Here is a 14388-nt window from a genome sequence, read left to right as displayed (position 1 = left end):
CGTAGTGATTTTATAGTGTTTAATATTTATTCAAAAGCAAAACGTGTGGAAAAAAACATTATAGGAAATGGCTAATATGAGCCAATAAATGCTCCTCTGCTGCCATCTACAGGTTATAGTGGTAATTAATGACTTTTTTAATTTTAAAGCTGCAGTCCATAAGTTTTACCTCTTTGTCGCCATCTCTGTTTGAAACCTGCAATTGCAGTTATTTGTGGAATTATCATCTTTACGTGGGCTGTGCATCGGCAAAGCTCCTCAGCGCTAAAGTTTGGTGTCGGTCACCACATCGGTGTGGATACTGTACTTTGGAATCACAGATTCTACATCTTGGAAGTATGACCAAAATAAGAATTTTCACCGGAAAATGTCATCTGAACAAGTAAGTAACATGTCTGCCACTTTTGTTCTGATCAACTGAGAAAAAAAGCATTACAATAAATTGCGCTGCCAATGGTGATCTAACATTTAGCTCGGATCACGTCAAACCATGCAAATTATTATTATTGTTATACTTTGTTCTCAAATTGTTAATGTTAACAACATCAGCATTGCTTGACTATGTGTATTTAGTGTGTATTAGCGTTACCTGTAGATCGTAATTTCTGTAGCCACTCCGCAGTCCGAAGTCTTTTGCTTTTGACTACGGGTGAATCTCAAGTTGTCACTGACGACTGTCATTTGGACCTTTCTGGATTACAATACGCCATCAAAATGATAAATTTATTATTGCAGCTGGTGTGAGAAAAGGCTATAAATGATCCACTACCAGCAGCATCCTCACATGCCATATAGCCTACTAGCTAGAACTCCTTCTTTATATAAACAGACGTGACATAATGACGCAAAGACAAACGGCGGCATGCTCGAATTTCCCACGGAAACCCACCAGGACTGCTTTTATTAGAAAACATTATTACAAGCTTACCATTGTGAACTGGGCTAATGTAAGTAGATAGTTTTGAACACTGGCTGGTTATGTACTTGCTCAAAAATTGACTTTGGATCATTTTTAATCAAAAAAAGTTACAGACTGCAGCTTTAAATGGAAGTGTATTCTATCAAACGTTGTATTTCCTACATCTTGAAACGTTCGGTTTTACAAACAGGGACTATCTCAGAAGAGTGAACAAATAATGTTTTTGGTCATCACATTAAAAATAACATTTGAAGGGCTAGAAAAACGTTGTGTGTGCGCGTCCAATTACAGACACCGCGTTTCTTATTCAAACGTTCCCATTAGCGTTGTCTTTATTGCAATCAATAAAACTGGCTTATTGGCATATTGATAACTGCATTAAAATATAAATACAACATTAAAAAGTCAACCAGTGATGGTTTGTGTTGATGTATAACGAGTACAGAATGACAGCTAACAGTTCACTGGAAATGCCCAAGCTGGCTTATCAAAAACCAGGAAGTAACCGTGCCAATTGGATATGTTGAGATGCCCCTTGAAGGTAAATATGACCTTTAACCTCCACATTCGGGTCACCATTTTTGGTTCCCAGCAGACAGAAGCTTAAATAAATATTTCCTGATTGCCCGGACAAAATTTTCACCCTTTCCTTAATTAACTGCAAATTCACATTCAGTTCAGGTTTCATTTGGGGTATGTATTGGCACATTTTCACAATCCAAGTACCAGTTGACAAAACCAATTCCCACCTTGTTGAATAATCAGTTTTACTTGTATTATGCAGTGTTAATTCTTACAGTTTTTAGTTTTAGTCTTTATTTCTTTTACTTTTTTGCTAGAAATATCCTTAAAATCTAGCCAGTTTCATTGTTAAATAACAAAAAGACAAAGTGCATCAAATAATTAAATAATAATATTATTATAATCATTTTATATCTAAATTTAAACGTCTCAATGTAAAAACATGTTAACGAACTTTTTCTCGGTAATTCGTTGAAGAGATAAACACAGGTAATATGAACATATTATGAAAGCAAAATGGGTTACAAATACCATTTCATGTCGACTTTAAAAGTAGCACAGGAATTTTTCAAACGCTTTTTCCAGTTTTTGATATAACTCACCTTTAACATCCTAACTTTAATCCTAAAAGGAATATTTCACTGAAACATCTAAAGGGGGAAAAAGTTACATAACCCTGATCGTAAGCATTCCTTCAAACCAATTCCAGCTGAACCCTAGGGGGGGCAGGAGTTGTGTAAATATTGGACATAAAGAGAGCACCTCAGCATCCTTTAGCTGGAGCGATGCCCTGCGTCAGATGATGAGTGTATGTGTGTGTGTGTGTGCGGGCACTGATTGGGCCTTTACCTTGTACGGCTCACCAAACAGATTAAATCCGGTCGAGAACAAGTCTTCATCCTGCTGCACTTCCTGTGTCCTTCGCTCCCACTCCTTCTTCTTCAGCGCCGAGCGGTCCTGCTCGTAATGACTGCGGGAAATGAGAGAGAAAGAACGATAGAGAGTAAGAGCATGATTCGAGTTGGCATGCGAGAAATCGACGGCAAAAAACCCTGCCTGTAAGAGATTCAAGGGAAGCCCTTATCTGTCTAATAGGCCCGAGCTGACACTAAGCAGATGAGGAGAGCGTGGCGGAGGAGATAAAGTAACTGGATTGGTGCACAGATGCTTTGCAGAAACAGACAGGAGACTGCCAGGAAGAGGCAGCTCTGTTTGAAATGCTGTAAGAAGGGCTGGAGCCTCAGGGAGCGTTTATTTAGATTTGAAGGACCTCATATGGCAATCAGTGTGGGGGATTGTTACAGGAAATTCAAGATTGTTTTAAACAAAGGCAGATGTCATACTGTGGTAGTTGACAATCCCAAATTCAGCGTGTGGAGTGAATGATTTCACAAATGAAAAACCAAGCATCTCCCTCGGAGGGACTCCGTCAGCCTCGCATTTTTCTTTACATTCATTAAAATGAAGACTTCATCCGAGCGGTTCCTAACACACCTCTCCCAGGCCTTGTTTGAGTTATTTAACGTCCACAAATGACTTATCGTTTAAGAAACTTCACGTATTAGCAATGGAAACAAACACAAGGATGCTAAGCTGAGAGTGTGAGATGGTTACGGTGACTGGTTGGCCCTGAGGCTGGTGCTAAAGGCTGACAGTGTCTGATTAGGGCCCGTAGACTCGGTCCTTCCATTATCATAATGCAGAATGGCCCCAGGTTAACGCAGACCTCCCTCAGGAACAGACACACACCACAGCCGCTAGCTGTAGCATTAGCATCAGTCCCTGAGGGGGAACAACGGCGGGACAGAAATTGGGAATTTTCACTCAGTGGCCTCTTTATTATTATATATGTTAGATCTTGCCTTTTCATTTGTTCTCTCATTCACTCACTGAAGGCTTTATGACATGCTTCATAAGATGTGTTATTCTTTTGAATAGGATCTGGAACGTTGGAAGATAACTGTGACTTTGATTCTTGCTGTTACATTGTTACTTGTATTTTTTTTTTAAGTGATCAAAAATGCAAATTCCTTCGTGTCATCTACGCACTCATTAAACTTTGAAGAGTGAGGCGCTGACAAAAGACAGTTGCTACACTGTGATGGTACTGTGGAGCCATGTGTTTTAAACCATTTTCATAAGATTAACATTGCATTATCAGCTCGGAAAATATGCTAATTTAACTAGAAACACTGGAGACTGGAAATGTAAAGCATCATTCCAGTACAAGTCAGGCGAGACTTACGCATTCAGAAAAAGGTGGATAGCCTATATGTAAGGGTTAACCCATTACTAGCTGTGCATTAGACGATTTTAATGCACGACATGAAGGCAAAGAAAAAGCGAGCGTCACACCGCATGCGTGTCGCAACTGCGACACTTCTATAAAGCCTGATTTATACTCAACGTGTCCACAAGTTCGCTTGTGCGAAAAATTACATCAGGCTTCGGCGGAAGTGCGCGTTGAGTGAGCGCAAACCCATTTCTCGTGGCTGTGTGCACGGCATTTTTTTGTAACTTTGCGCACAGATCCGCATGACTTAGAAACCGATTCTAGCCGAGCAGGTACATCTGTACCGGCATCTCACAGGCACCTAGTTTGCGCTTGCTAAAATTAATTGCATTCATTTACAAAATGAGCCTACTATTGCAGAAATTAGCCTTTTTAATGAAAATAAAGGTCCATGAAATTTTTTTTTGTAAAAAATGAAATTAACTAAAAATGTTTAATGAAATTAGAAAATATTTAAGAAGTTCATGTTTAATTTAGTTTTATACATATGAAGAGTTTGATTCCAAAACGCGATAAACGCCATTTTCAAAAAATTGAGTTTCCGCCAAAATCAGTATTGTATCTGGTTGGTATTGAAAAGTCATTTATTAATTTTGCGCAAAATGCGATATCCGTCGTGTTATTCTGTCATGTTTTCTCCCTTTCTTCCCAAAACGCGACAAACGCCAGTCTCCTTTTTCTGCAGAACGTATATATATCCGCTCTCCACCAATCACAGCGCACCATTCCACGCACTGTAAACATTAAAGGCTTATTTAAAAGCCGTTTTTAATACCAATGTACGCGGAAAAAAAGTGTGTTTATTTAACCGTGCGGTGGCGCCAGATACTCTTTAATCGGTAATGACAAATAATTCATAACATTAACAAGATGACCATTTTGGGAGCGACGGTTGAATGTATTTTTAGTAAAATGGCTGAATATAAGATAAATATTGGCAAAGTTTAGACTATGTCATATATGTGAATCAACTTACTTTGTTGTGTATTTTCAATTTGAAAAATAACTTTTATATTGACGAATTAATTGCATTTTGAAAAAAAAAAGTGTCATGGATTTATTGCATTTTGGGGAAAAAAATAATACGTTTTTATAATAAACTTTTTAAAATCAAAATGTAGATTTTAATTTTTAATGTTTTTATATCCAAAAGATGCTATCTGAAAGTTTGAAACAGAAAATAGGGGTTTTCATCTTGCCACTTACTTGGTAAAGAACGTAAAGAACAGACCATGGTATATACAATTAAATTGCTGTAATAATGTAGTTGTTGTTGTTGTTTTATTTATAATTGCTACATTGTTAAACAAAACAAAATATTAAACAAAACAAGAAACAATTTGGCCAAACATTCTGTGATATAATCAATATGACTGTAAGGGGGAAAAAATGCAGCCTTTGGGATTTGATAATTGCACTTATTGTGCCATATCGTGAATTCAGTTGTATTTCTAAATCCAACCTTAACCAGCCACAATACCCTAGACTTTTTCCAAGTTCTACTAATATTTAGTTTTAAAAAAAGTTTTTAAAAAAAGTATATAAAAAAATAAATAAATAATGCATTTTCTCAGTATTAGCCACCAATGTAGCTGGAGGGAAAAACAACAACAACAACAACAAAAAGAGGCAAAAAGACATTAAAAAAAAAAAAAAAATTAAATTAAATTATCCATATCAATTAATTATGAGTAATAATGAAAACTGTAGTAATTATGGTATTTTGGTCACGGTTAACATTTCAAACGGGTGCCTCAGGCAACATGATACAAAATATTTGCTATTCTAACTATGACTTTCTATTTTACAATTTAAAAATGACTATTATTTTGAGTTGTTGCTGATAGAATCATCGCTTTCATCTAATGTCAACATTGCTAAAACCCAAGATACCTCAAACACATATTTCATCAGCCCCTGCTAATAGGACACTGTCCCAGAGCAACAGAGAGTCGTCCAGCTTTTGGAGGTGATGGATAGCAGAGCGAGCTGGAGAGCTGGAATCAGTCCGTCTTCAGTCGGCCTGTGCCGTCCTCCGAAGCACACCTCGGAGTCCTGCGGCTTCAGCCACAGCATTTAATCCATCACCAAATTATTCCAGAAGGCGGGAGATGAAACGGTGCGAGAAAAACGAGGCCTGGTCTAGGGGTGACAGGTGCTTCTTCTGAGGGGTCGAGGAAGAAATAAGTGACAAAGAAAAGTGGGAATAAATACAGCGACGAGAGATTGACGGTGCTTCCCCGGCCTTAATGACAGCAAGATGTCAGTTATCTTTATGTCAGCGCGTTGGGCACACCTGACATAGCCACCTGACAGGACGATAAATCAAATTTACAGCTGTCAGTGGCAGAGCCTTGCAGGCACTTGGGTCTCTTGACACTGCATTACCCTCCAAATGCAGAGTGCTGCGTTGGGCAGTGAGAGGTTGGTAAAGACCATTAAGAAACTAAAAGAAGAACGCTGAGGTGCAAATAACCCCTAGTTATGGCTGCTGCAGCGCAAGACAAGTTTACAGTGTGAAGACAACAGGTAGTGTAGGCATGTGTCAGCATGTTTTCTTGCTATGAAACCTGCACGCATTATGTAAAAGGTATTCATACATTTTTACAAAATTACAAAACGTATTATTGAGGATGTCAAAGTTAACATCTGCACTTACTGTACTTTAACATTTACATTCTCCAAATAATATTACTGATAATATTACTATTTTATAATATGATAATACCAAAAAGAGGGGAACAGTACTTGCCCACCTTTTCCATTTATTTCAAAAAAGTCTTCTTTAAAGCGCTATAAGCCATGAATCAAGCCAATCAGCTATGAGGTGAATTGTAACATTACAAACTTTGATTTGAAGCAAAAAAGTATTTGAAAATCAGACAAAAAAACAAAGGTGCAAGACTGTATACTTAACAGCTTTAGTGATAGAAAGAACAGAACTACAATCCCATGAAGCATTGCAATCGAATTAAAAATGATGGAGAAATATAAAACTAGTGATTTAAAAATGCTAAATATATACAGTATAAAATCAATATATTTTAAGATTATTGCAAAGTATACATTCAAATATTTAAGTTTTTTTACAGCGTAGGGAGACGTCATTTGTGGTGCTTCATGGGGGGGGGGGGGGTAGGGGTGGAGCTAAGGAGCTCTTTTGTTGCATTTTGCTCATTTTTACTGATTGGTGGAATTTTCTGTACAGCATAATGCAGTTGTTTTCACAACAAATTCCACTGTTGTGTCTTCAATAGAAGCAAATACTATCAATTAACAACCTTAAATTTCTTTATTGATAAGTTATCGATAAAAATAAATTCTCCTGTCGAGAAAATGAATAGAGCTTTTACTTCAGGAATCTGACTGTTGCACTCTATAAAAACATACTACTGTTCAATTTTTATTTTTTTGTTCTCAGCAAGGATGTATTAATAATGTATTGTATTGTCTTTTATTGTCCCAGTGGGGAAATTTTGTTTTAGTATTTTTCAATACACGCACATAAACAAACAATGTACACAAACATAAAAAGTGGCAGTAAAGTATTATTATCAATGTGTTAAACAATTATAATACATTTATAATAATAAAAAAGCACTAAATCAGCATATTAGAAGAATTATGTGACACTGAAGACTGGAATAATAAATTAATAAATGTAATAAATTATGTTTTAAAATAGTTGTTTTAAATTTTACTATTTTTTTTCACAACATTAATGTATTTTTGATCAAATATATATATATTTTTAATACATTTATCCATAAATATAAATGAACTGTGCTGAAAACATGAATGATTGTTAATAAACAAACATTTTTATTACTTATAAAATGTTAACTGAAATAATAGTTGCCAAACATTTATCATTTTAAACTGATATACTAAAATAAAATAAAAACTGAAATAAAAAAAAATTGTAAAAACTATAGAAATAGTATATAGAAATGTTTAAAAATAAAAAAATGCTAAAAACAACAAAATTACTAAAACTTTAAAATGTATGTGAAAATGGAAAATAAAACAAATAAAAAGAGTAGTTTTTATTCTCTCTCTCTCTCTCTCTCTCTCTCTCTCTCTCTATATATATATATATATATATATAGTATCTCTATGATACTAAGAGACTGACTCTGACAAAACACTGACAAGAATATCATACGTAGATATATGCAAGGCAAGGCAAACCCTGGCAACCTCTCAAAACACCCGAGCATCATGACATTGAGTCTTGCACAGGCTGTAAGACACTATTTGATCTCCTCTTTTGTAAAGTGTGTTTTTGCTTGATTTTTGTACAGTCAATAATTTTCTCTTCCCATGTTTCTGAGAAAGCACTGCCCACCTTCCTTCCTCGGAGAAAGCACCAGTAATATATTCAGACTCCACATGAACAGGTTACCAAAATTTCTTTAGGCCATATATTCAGTCTTATCCGTGTGTTGACAACACGCTGTATGCTAAACAGCAGTGCCCGGGCAGTTTATTACTGTGATGTTGTTGGTGGCATGATTATGTTCTGGAACATGTGGCATTGGCAGTTTTCCCCTTCCATTCTTCCCCTACACCACCTCTCCTCTGCCTCTTCCTAACACCGCTGCATAAGGGGGGAAACGAACAGCGATATCCATGGAAAAGCGAATGAATTTAATCTTAGCTGAGCTTTGCTGCATTTGAAAGATAACCAAATAGAGCGCCTGCATCGCTTTCCCTCCTCTCGCCCCTCTTCCCCTTCCCCTCCGCCCGCAGCCCCCGGTGAAAGCCTCCCATAGAGAAATAATGTAATAAACAGCCAACGAGTGCCACTGTTATTAGAACGAAGCAGCCGCCACAACAGTGGGCCTGATTTCTGATTTAAGCGGCAATTATTAATTTGAAGCACAGGCTAATTAAAACTACAGCTAAGCGTTTAGCCTCTTGTTACAATTATTTTGGAGGATTGTAATTATATGGAGCTGCTTATCTCACACATTAAGGCAGTGACAGAAGAGGTGGAGATCTCCTCTCATTTATTCCTGATTTATCAGCGTTTGGACGAGATAGATGCGAGAAAGATAGCAGCCGTTCATCAGGAGGAAGCAGGGTTTGTCTGGAGGGACAGTCTAGCCTGAGGGAAAACCGAGCTCAGTTGGGAATACTCCTTTTTTCACTTTTTCTCCTTTCTCTTTCCTCCTGTGCCTTTTTTGTGACAGTTAACTATCACATGGATTTCGGGAATATGCTTTCCTCGACATTTGTTTGACAAACAAATACTTAAAAAAAAAACATAGATTTCCTTACATTTAAATGAGTGATCAATGGACACAAAAAACGAATGATATAATCATAAAAAAAAGTAAAATTAAACAAAGCATATACAGTAAATGAATCAAAATCACAATATTGACATTTTTTTATTTAGAACAGTTTTCTTTGAGAAAATATTTAGTATAAAGTCTTAACACTACCAATTTTTTTTTTTTATGTTTTCGAGTCTCTTGTGCTCACCAAAGCTGCATTTATTTGATCAAAAACATGTGAATTATTATTGCAATTTAAAATAGCTGTTTTCTATTTTACTGTATGTTATAATGTAATTTATTAATGTGATCAAAGCTGAATTTTCAGCATCATTACTCCAGTCTTCAGTGTCACATGCTCCTTCAGAAATCATTCTAATATGCTGATTTGCTGCTCAAGAAACATTTCTTATCATTATCAGTTTAAAACAGTTGTGCTGCTTCATATTATTAATTTTCTTAATAAACCTTGATACGGTTTTCTCCCCAAGATTCTTTGATGAGCAGAAAGCTGTTCATCAGAAGATGCAGAAACAGCATTTATTTGAAATAGAAACCTTTCTTTTTTATGTGATTAATTTGTGATTAATCTTCTAATTTATTTTTGTATACATTTAAAGTTTAAATGTGTATGAGATCTGCACTATCTCCTTTACACTATTATTTTGACGGGTTTTCTCGTCTACGGAGCTATAAGGGTAATGGAGAGCATGCAGTTCTGAGATATTTTGCAGATTTAACGTTTTTCAGTTTATTAAGCACCCCCGAAAAGGCATAAGATCTGTATGTATTTGTTTACTGTAAGTTGTATTAAGTGTTTTGAGTAATTTGCTGTATGCTGATGATCATGCAATGGAGAGAGAGAGAGTCACTCCGGTTTGGCCATCATTCGGATGGGTTCTGCTACACTTGTGAAAGTTACATAAGTTATTTAGTCAAGAATAGTGTGCGATCTTTTGTTATTTGATTAACGTTAAAGCGCAGACAGCAGCGCTAGGATTACGCAACAGTCATTATACGGCTCAGTGCCTTCACGCAGTAATTTAATAAACCATTGGTTTGTTATATCGGCCTTTTTCCTGCTACAGCCGATATGCTGATGGTTGTAAATTGAGCAACAAAAAAAAATCGGCGGCCGATACATCGGTGCATCACTATTATAAATTGAAATATAAATGTTCTTTCGATTGAAATTTGACTTGGACCTTTCTTAGCAGTTCTGAGTCTCACCCACATTAACATCCATCCACACTATTCTTGCTAAACTGCAATGGTTTAACACAAAGCAAATGAACACAATTTATTTGACTCAGAAACCTTTTATAACATTATAAATGTCTTTACTGCCAATTTTGATCAATTTATTTGAATGCATCCTTGCTGAGTAAAAGTATTAAAGGTGCTGAATGTAAATTTTTTTGACTGTACTAAAGCATAAAAATACCCAGAGATTTAGGAAACACAAGCCACTTTTCCACCTAAATTACCTGGAACAATTTGTCCCAGGAACTTTTTTTCCCCCAGGCCTGTTCCTGTTCCATCCCGCTGGAATTCATCCTCCGCATTTAAGCTCAATAAAGCCTGAACCTCATCATCGGTCGTATTTTTTTAAACTCCATTGTTGATTCGAATGGCAAACAACTCTTACTGCACGCACTGCAACAGGCTTTTAAAAATGGTGGTTGAAATAAAATGCTGCGTGGAGTCAACCAATCAAAATGCTGCGTGAACTCAACCAATCAGCATGTTCAGTACCCAAGTCCCACCCCCGAAAGTTCCTGAACTTCGAAAAAGTAACACCTCAAGAGCAGAAACTTTCTGAGGGGGGAATTTTTACCGGGAACTTCATTTAGACCCTGGTGTCTCTGTTCAAAACACACCGAGCACCACCCCAAAGTTCCTAGTTCCTTGGAAAAGCTCCTAGTTCCTGGGAAACGTTCCTGCGGTGGAAACACAGCTATACTAAGTTCAAATATTTGTTTCTCTGAAAAGCAATGGTACAGCCAGTTATTCTACTTTGGAATTTGCATTCTTTGTCAGAATGTCTGTTTTACTTTTGGTCTGTGTGATACCGCCCACTATTAATTTACCATACAATATTTGACACCTTGGGTTGACAGTTGGTGGAAAACACAGAGCATTGCAGCAATTGAAATGAGCAAACAAACTGAGTCAGACATCGCACATTCTACCTGACCTAAAAAGCCTCTGCAATAAAAACGTACATAACAGCTGATCAACTTTCAGTGTAAGGCTCGTTGCTTTCCATTGTCAATTGCGCTCGTTCCTGCTGCATGTCCTCAATCTGGCAACCCGAGTCTGAGGAGGAGGGGGTGGGGAAAACAACTCTCTCTAATATTTTGAATTTGGACTGCAGAACTTATTTCAACCGCAAACTGTCAATACTACATACTGTACCTTTAATTTCTTTCTTTCTTTTTTTTTTTTTACCAGACAGCCACTGTTTCTAAATAAATACCAAAAGGTAAATGCAAGCAACAAAATGTATTTCAGTACAGCAATAGCAACAGCTAACATAACCACCATCAGAAACACAAGAAAGACCAATTCAAAACGTCCCAAATTTAGCATTCCTTCAGACAATCCCCCCTGAGCGGCACAGCGAGCTCAAATGACCCACACAGGCCAGAGACTCGTCTTCAGGATGGAGAGGCAGCGGTGGCAGCTGCTTGTAGGCGAGCAAAGGACTCTCTCAGATTAATGAGCACCCCTGACAGTAATTGCTAGGTGCCAGGTTATCACCCTGGCCACTGACACCACTTCCCCCCAGGACTCTTTCCATTTCCTCAAGGAGGCCATTGTTTGCGCTCATATTAGCAGTGGATCAGCAGGATGGCTAAGACACTGGCCGCACAGTGGAGGCTAAAACACACTTCACCTTTTCCAGTCCACCACTGTCACTGACTTTTGCGGCATTCTTCCTTCAGGGCAGCGCTGAGTAGTAATAAATGTGATTCTCAATGTCTAAAAGGCACTGAAACCACCTCTTGCATTCCAAAGACACATACAGAGACATAACTATTTATATTATTTATCCAGAAATTCGCATATATAATTCTAATTTAAAGGCACAATACGTACATTTTTGGCACTAGATGTCGCTTATTTCAAAACAAAAAGCCCCATCTTGATGATGCCTTGATTTCACCGAATCATGGGAGGTGTTGTCTTCATGTCTAGCCGGTGGAAAAGAATTGGGACAGGTCTCGGGCAAAAATCATGTTCTTGTATGAGATTATTAACATTACTGTAGTATGAAGCAGAGCAGGGCCGAGTGCTGTGAGAGCAGAAATGAGGCCGCTGGAGTGATTGCTAATGAGAGACGAACGCGACACGCGTCTTGAGAGTAGCAGAACTTTTATTATGCCGCAGTCGCTGCTTCAGCTTCTTCCGGTCAAGCGTATGTGGGGTCATATTAGTTACATTTGTGTGTTGAAAGTTGTTATAGTGCTACTCTGCATTCGCTCAGTGGATACTATGAGACATTTAATGCCCAGATTGATATAAGGCATGGTAAAACATGGTACTCGCTGTAAATCAAGAAAAAAAAGATTTAAACAATAAGATTTTTGTGTTGAGCTATATAACATGATTAGTTTTCTGTTGATGAATGTATCCAAACAATTGCTCACCTGTCTAATAAAACACATAACACATAAACACATAATATATTAAAGCGTCTTTGGAAATGGAGGGTAATGCGGGTATGATGTCATTGATAGGCGCCGCACAGACACGGTCCGTGTCCTGGTTAAAATTGCCTATTTCTCTGGATTTAAACATTCTTGGAAACATTTGGGATAATGTAAGTACACAAGTCAACAAAATATATAACATTGTGGTTTTTGGATATTTTCATCAAAAAATTGTACATATTGTGCCTTTAAAAAGTGTCATTTAAAAAGCATTTGGACACAAATGTATTATTATTATATTAATATATAAATATAAAAAAACATAATATAAATAATATAAATATAAATCATTTTATTTAATATAAGTAAATAAAATAATAATCATAATAATAATCATCATCACAGACTTAAGTAAAGCATAAATAAGGCAAAAAAATCTGATAATATTATTTAAGACATTACTGGAAAGTGGTGAGAAATATATCAATAGACATATTGATTTTATTTTTATTTTATATTAATTTAATATAATAATATCATTAAATGTAAATATATTATTACATTAAATAATAAAAATAAAAATATTATTTAATAATATAGTTTAATAATATTAAAAAATATTTAACACTGTAACATCAGTAAATTACAACCCCTCAAGTCACACTTTGAAAATTATGAACATCATTCCATATATAAATCATAGTAACCAACCATCGTGGAAATCATCATCATCATTATCATGAGACTTACAAAAACCTAAGTAAAACATAAAAATAAAAAGTAAAACATGTGATAAAAAAGTAAGTATAATATGTATATATATATATATATATATATATATATATATATATATATATATATATATATATATATATATATATATATATATATATATATATATATATATATATATATATATATATATACACACACACACACACACACACACACACACACATCATTACATTAATATATCATTACATTAAATAATAATAATCATATAATTTATTATTGATCAGCACTTGTAACATCATTGCATTTAAGAACCACTTAAGTCTTAAGTCAAAATATCACATGCAACTGCATAAAATGGTCTTCCTTCAGATTCCCTTCAGTGAATGATGAAAGAATCTCAATGTCTCAGCGATCTATAATAAATATAACGTTTCATTGTTTTAATTGCCTCATTTGTTTAATTGCCTTTGTCACACAGTCTTGTGGTGTTTCTAATTCGCTCCATCTTTTTTTTTTTTTTTTTTTTTTTTTTTTCCTGGGCGCTTTCAACTCGCAATACAAGAGATCCGTGATTAACTGCGTCAACCAATTAGAAAGCATGTCTGGAGTCTGAAATGTCATGTCATGAATATTGCAGGAGGAGCTCCGGCACATTTCCAGAATTTGACCCAATTTAGCAAACAGACCTCGGCATGCGCTGTAACATCAGTGCAGTGTCCACAAACAACATGAACGCTGTCAGCCACAGTGGGGATTACACCACAGACAAACAGCTAACCCCTGCGCCATGAAGCCCGCCAAACAAATGTCAATTTTCCATGTCATCAAACTGTAAAAACTGATCTGAGCGCAGTAATAGTCAGAGACGCTGAGCGCATTCAGCAGACTGCATAATCGAGAGAGGAAATTATGGCAGCTGCACGTCGATTATCCCTTAATGGGCACCGACTTCAAATTAATGTCTTCTTCATGTTCCATATT

At 36.2% G+C, this 14388-nt stretch overlaps 1 protein-coding gene across 1 annotated transcript in view; it reads right to left on the bottom strand.

The window, feature by feature from the left end:
* Positions 1-14388, bottom strand: part of aff2 (AF4/FMR2 family, member 2) — a 249659-nt gene that overhangs the window by 177789 nt on the left and 57482 nt on the right. The window contains exon 2 of the mRNA XM_048176187.1: positions 2291-2411. Within this exon, the coding sequence (XP_048032144.1) occupies positions 2291-2411 (121 nt within the window). The remainder of the gene's footprint in view (positions 1-2290; positions 2412-14388) is intronic.

Source organism: Megalobrama amblycephala, linkage group LG23 (assembly GCF_018812025.1).
Source record: "Megalobrama amblycephala isolate DHTTF-2021 linkage group LG23, ASM1881202v1, whole genome shotgun sequence".
Lineage (NCBI taxonomy): Eukaryota > Metazoa > Chordata > Actinopteri > Cypriniformes > Xenocyprididae > Megalobrama > Megalobrama amblycephala.
The sequence above is the reverse complement of the archived record's forward strand: the minus strand, read 5'-3'. Positions and strand labels throughout refer to the sequence as shown.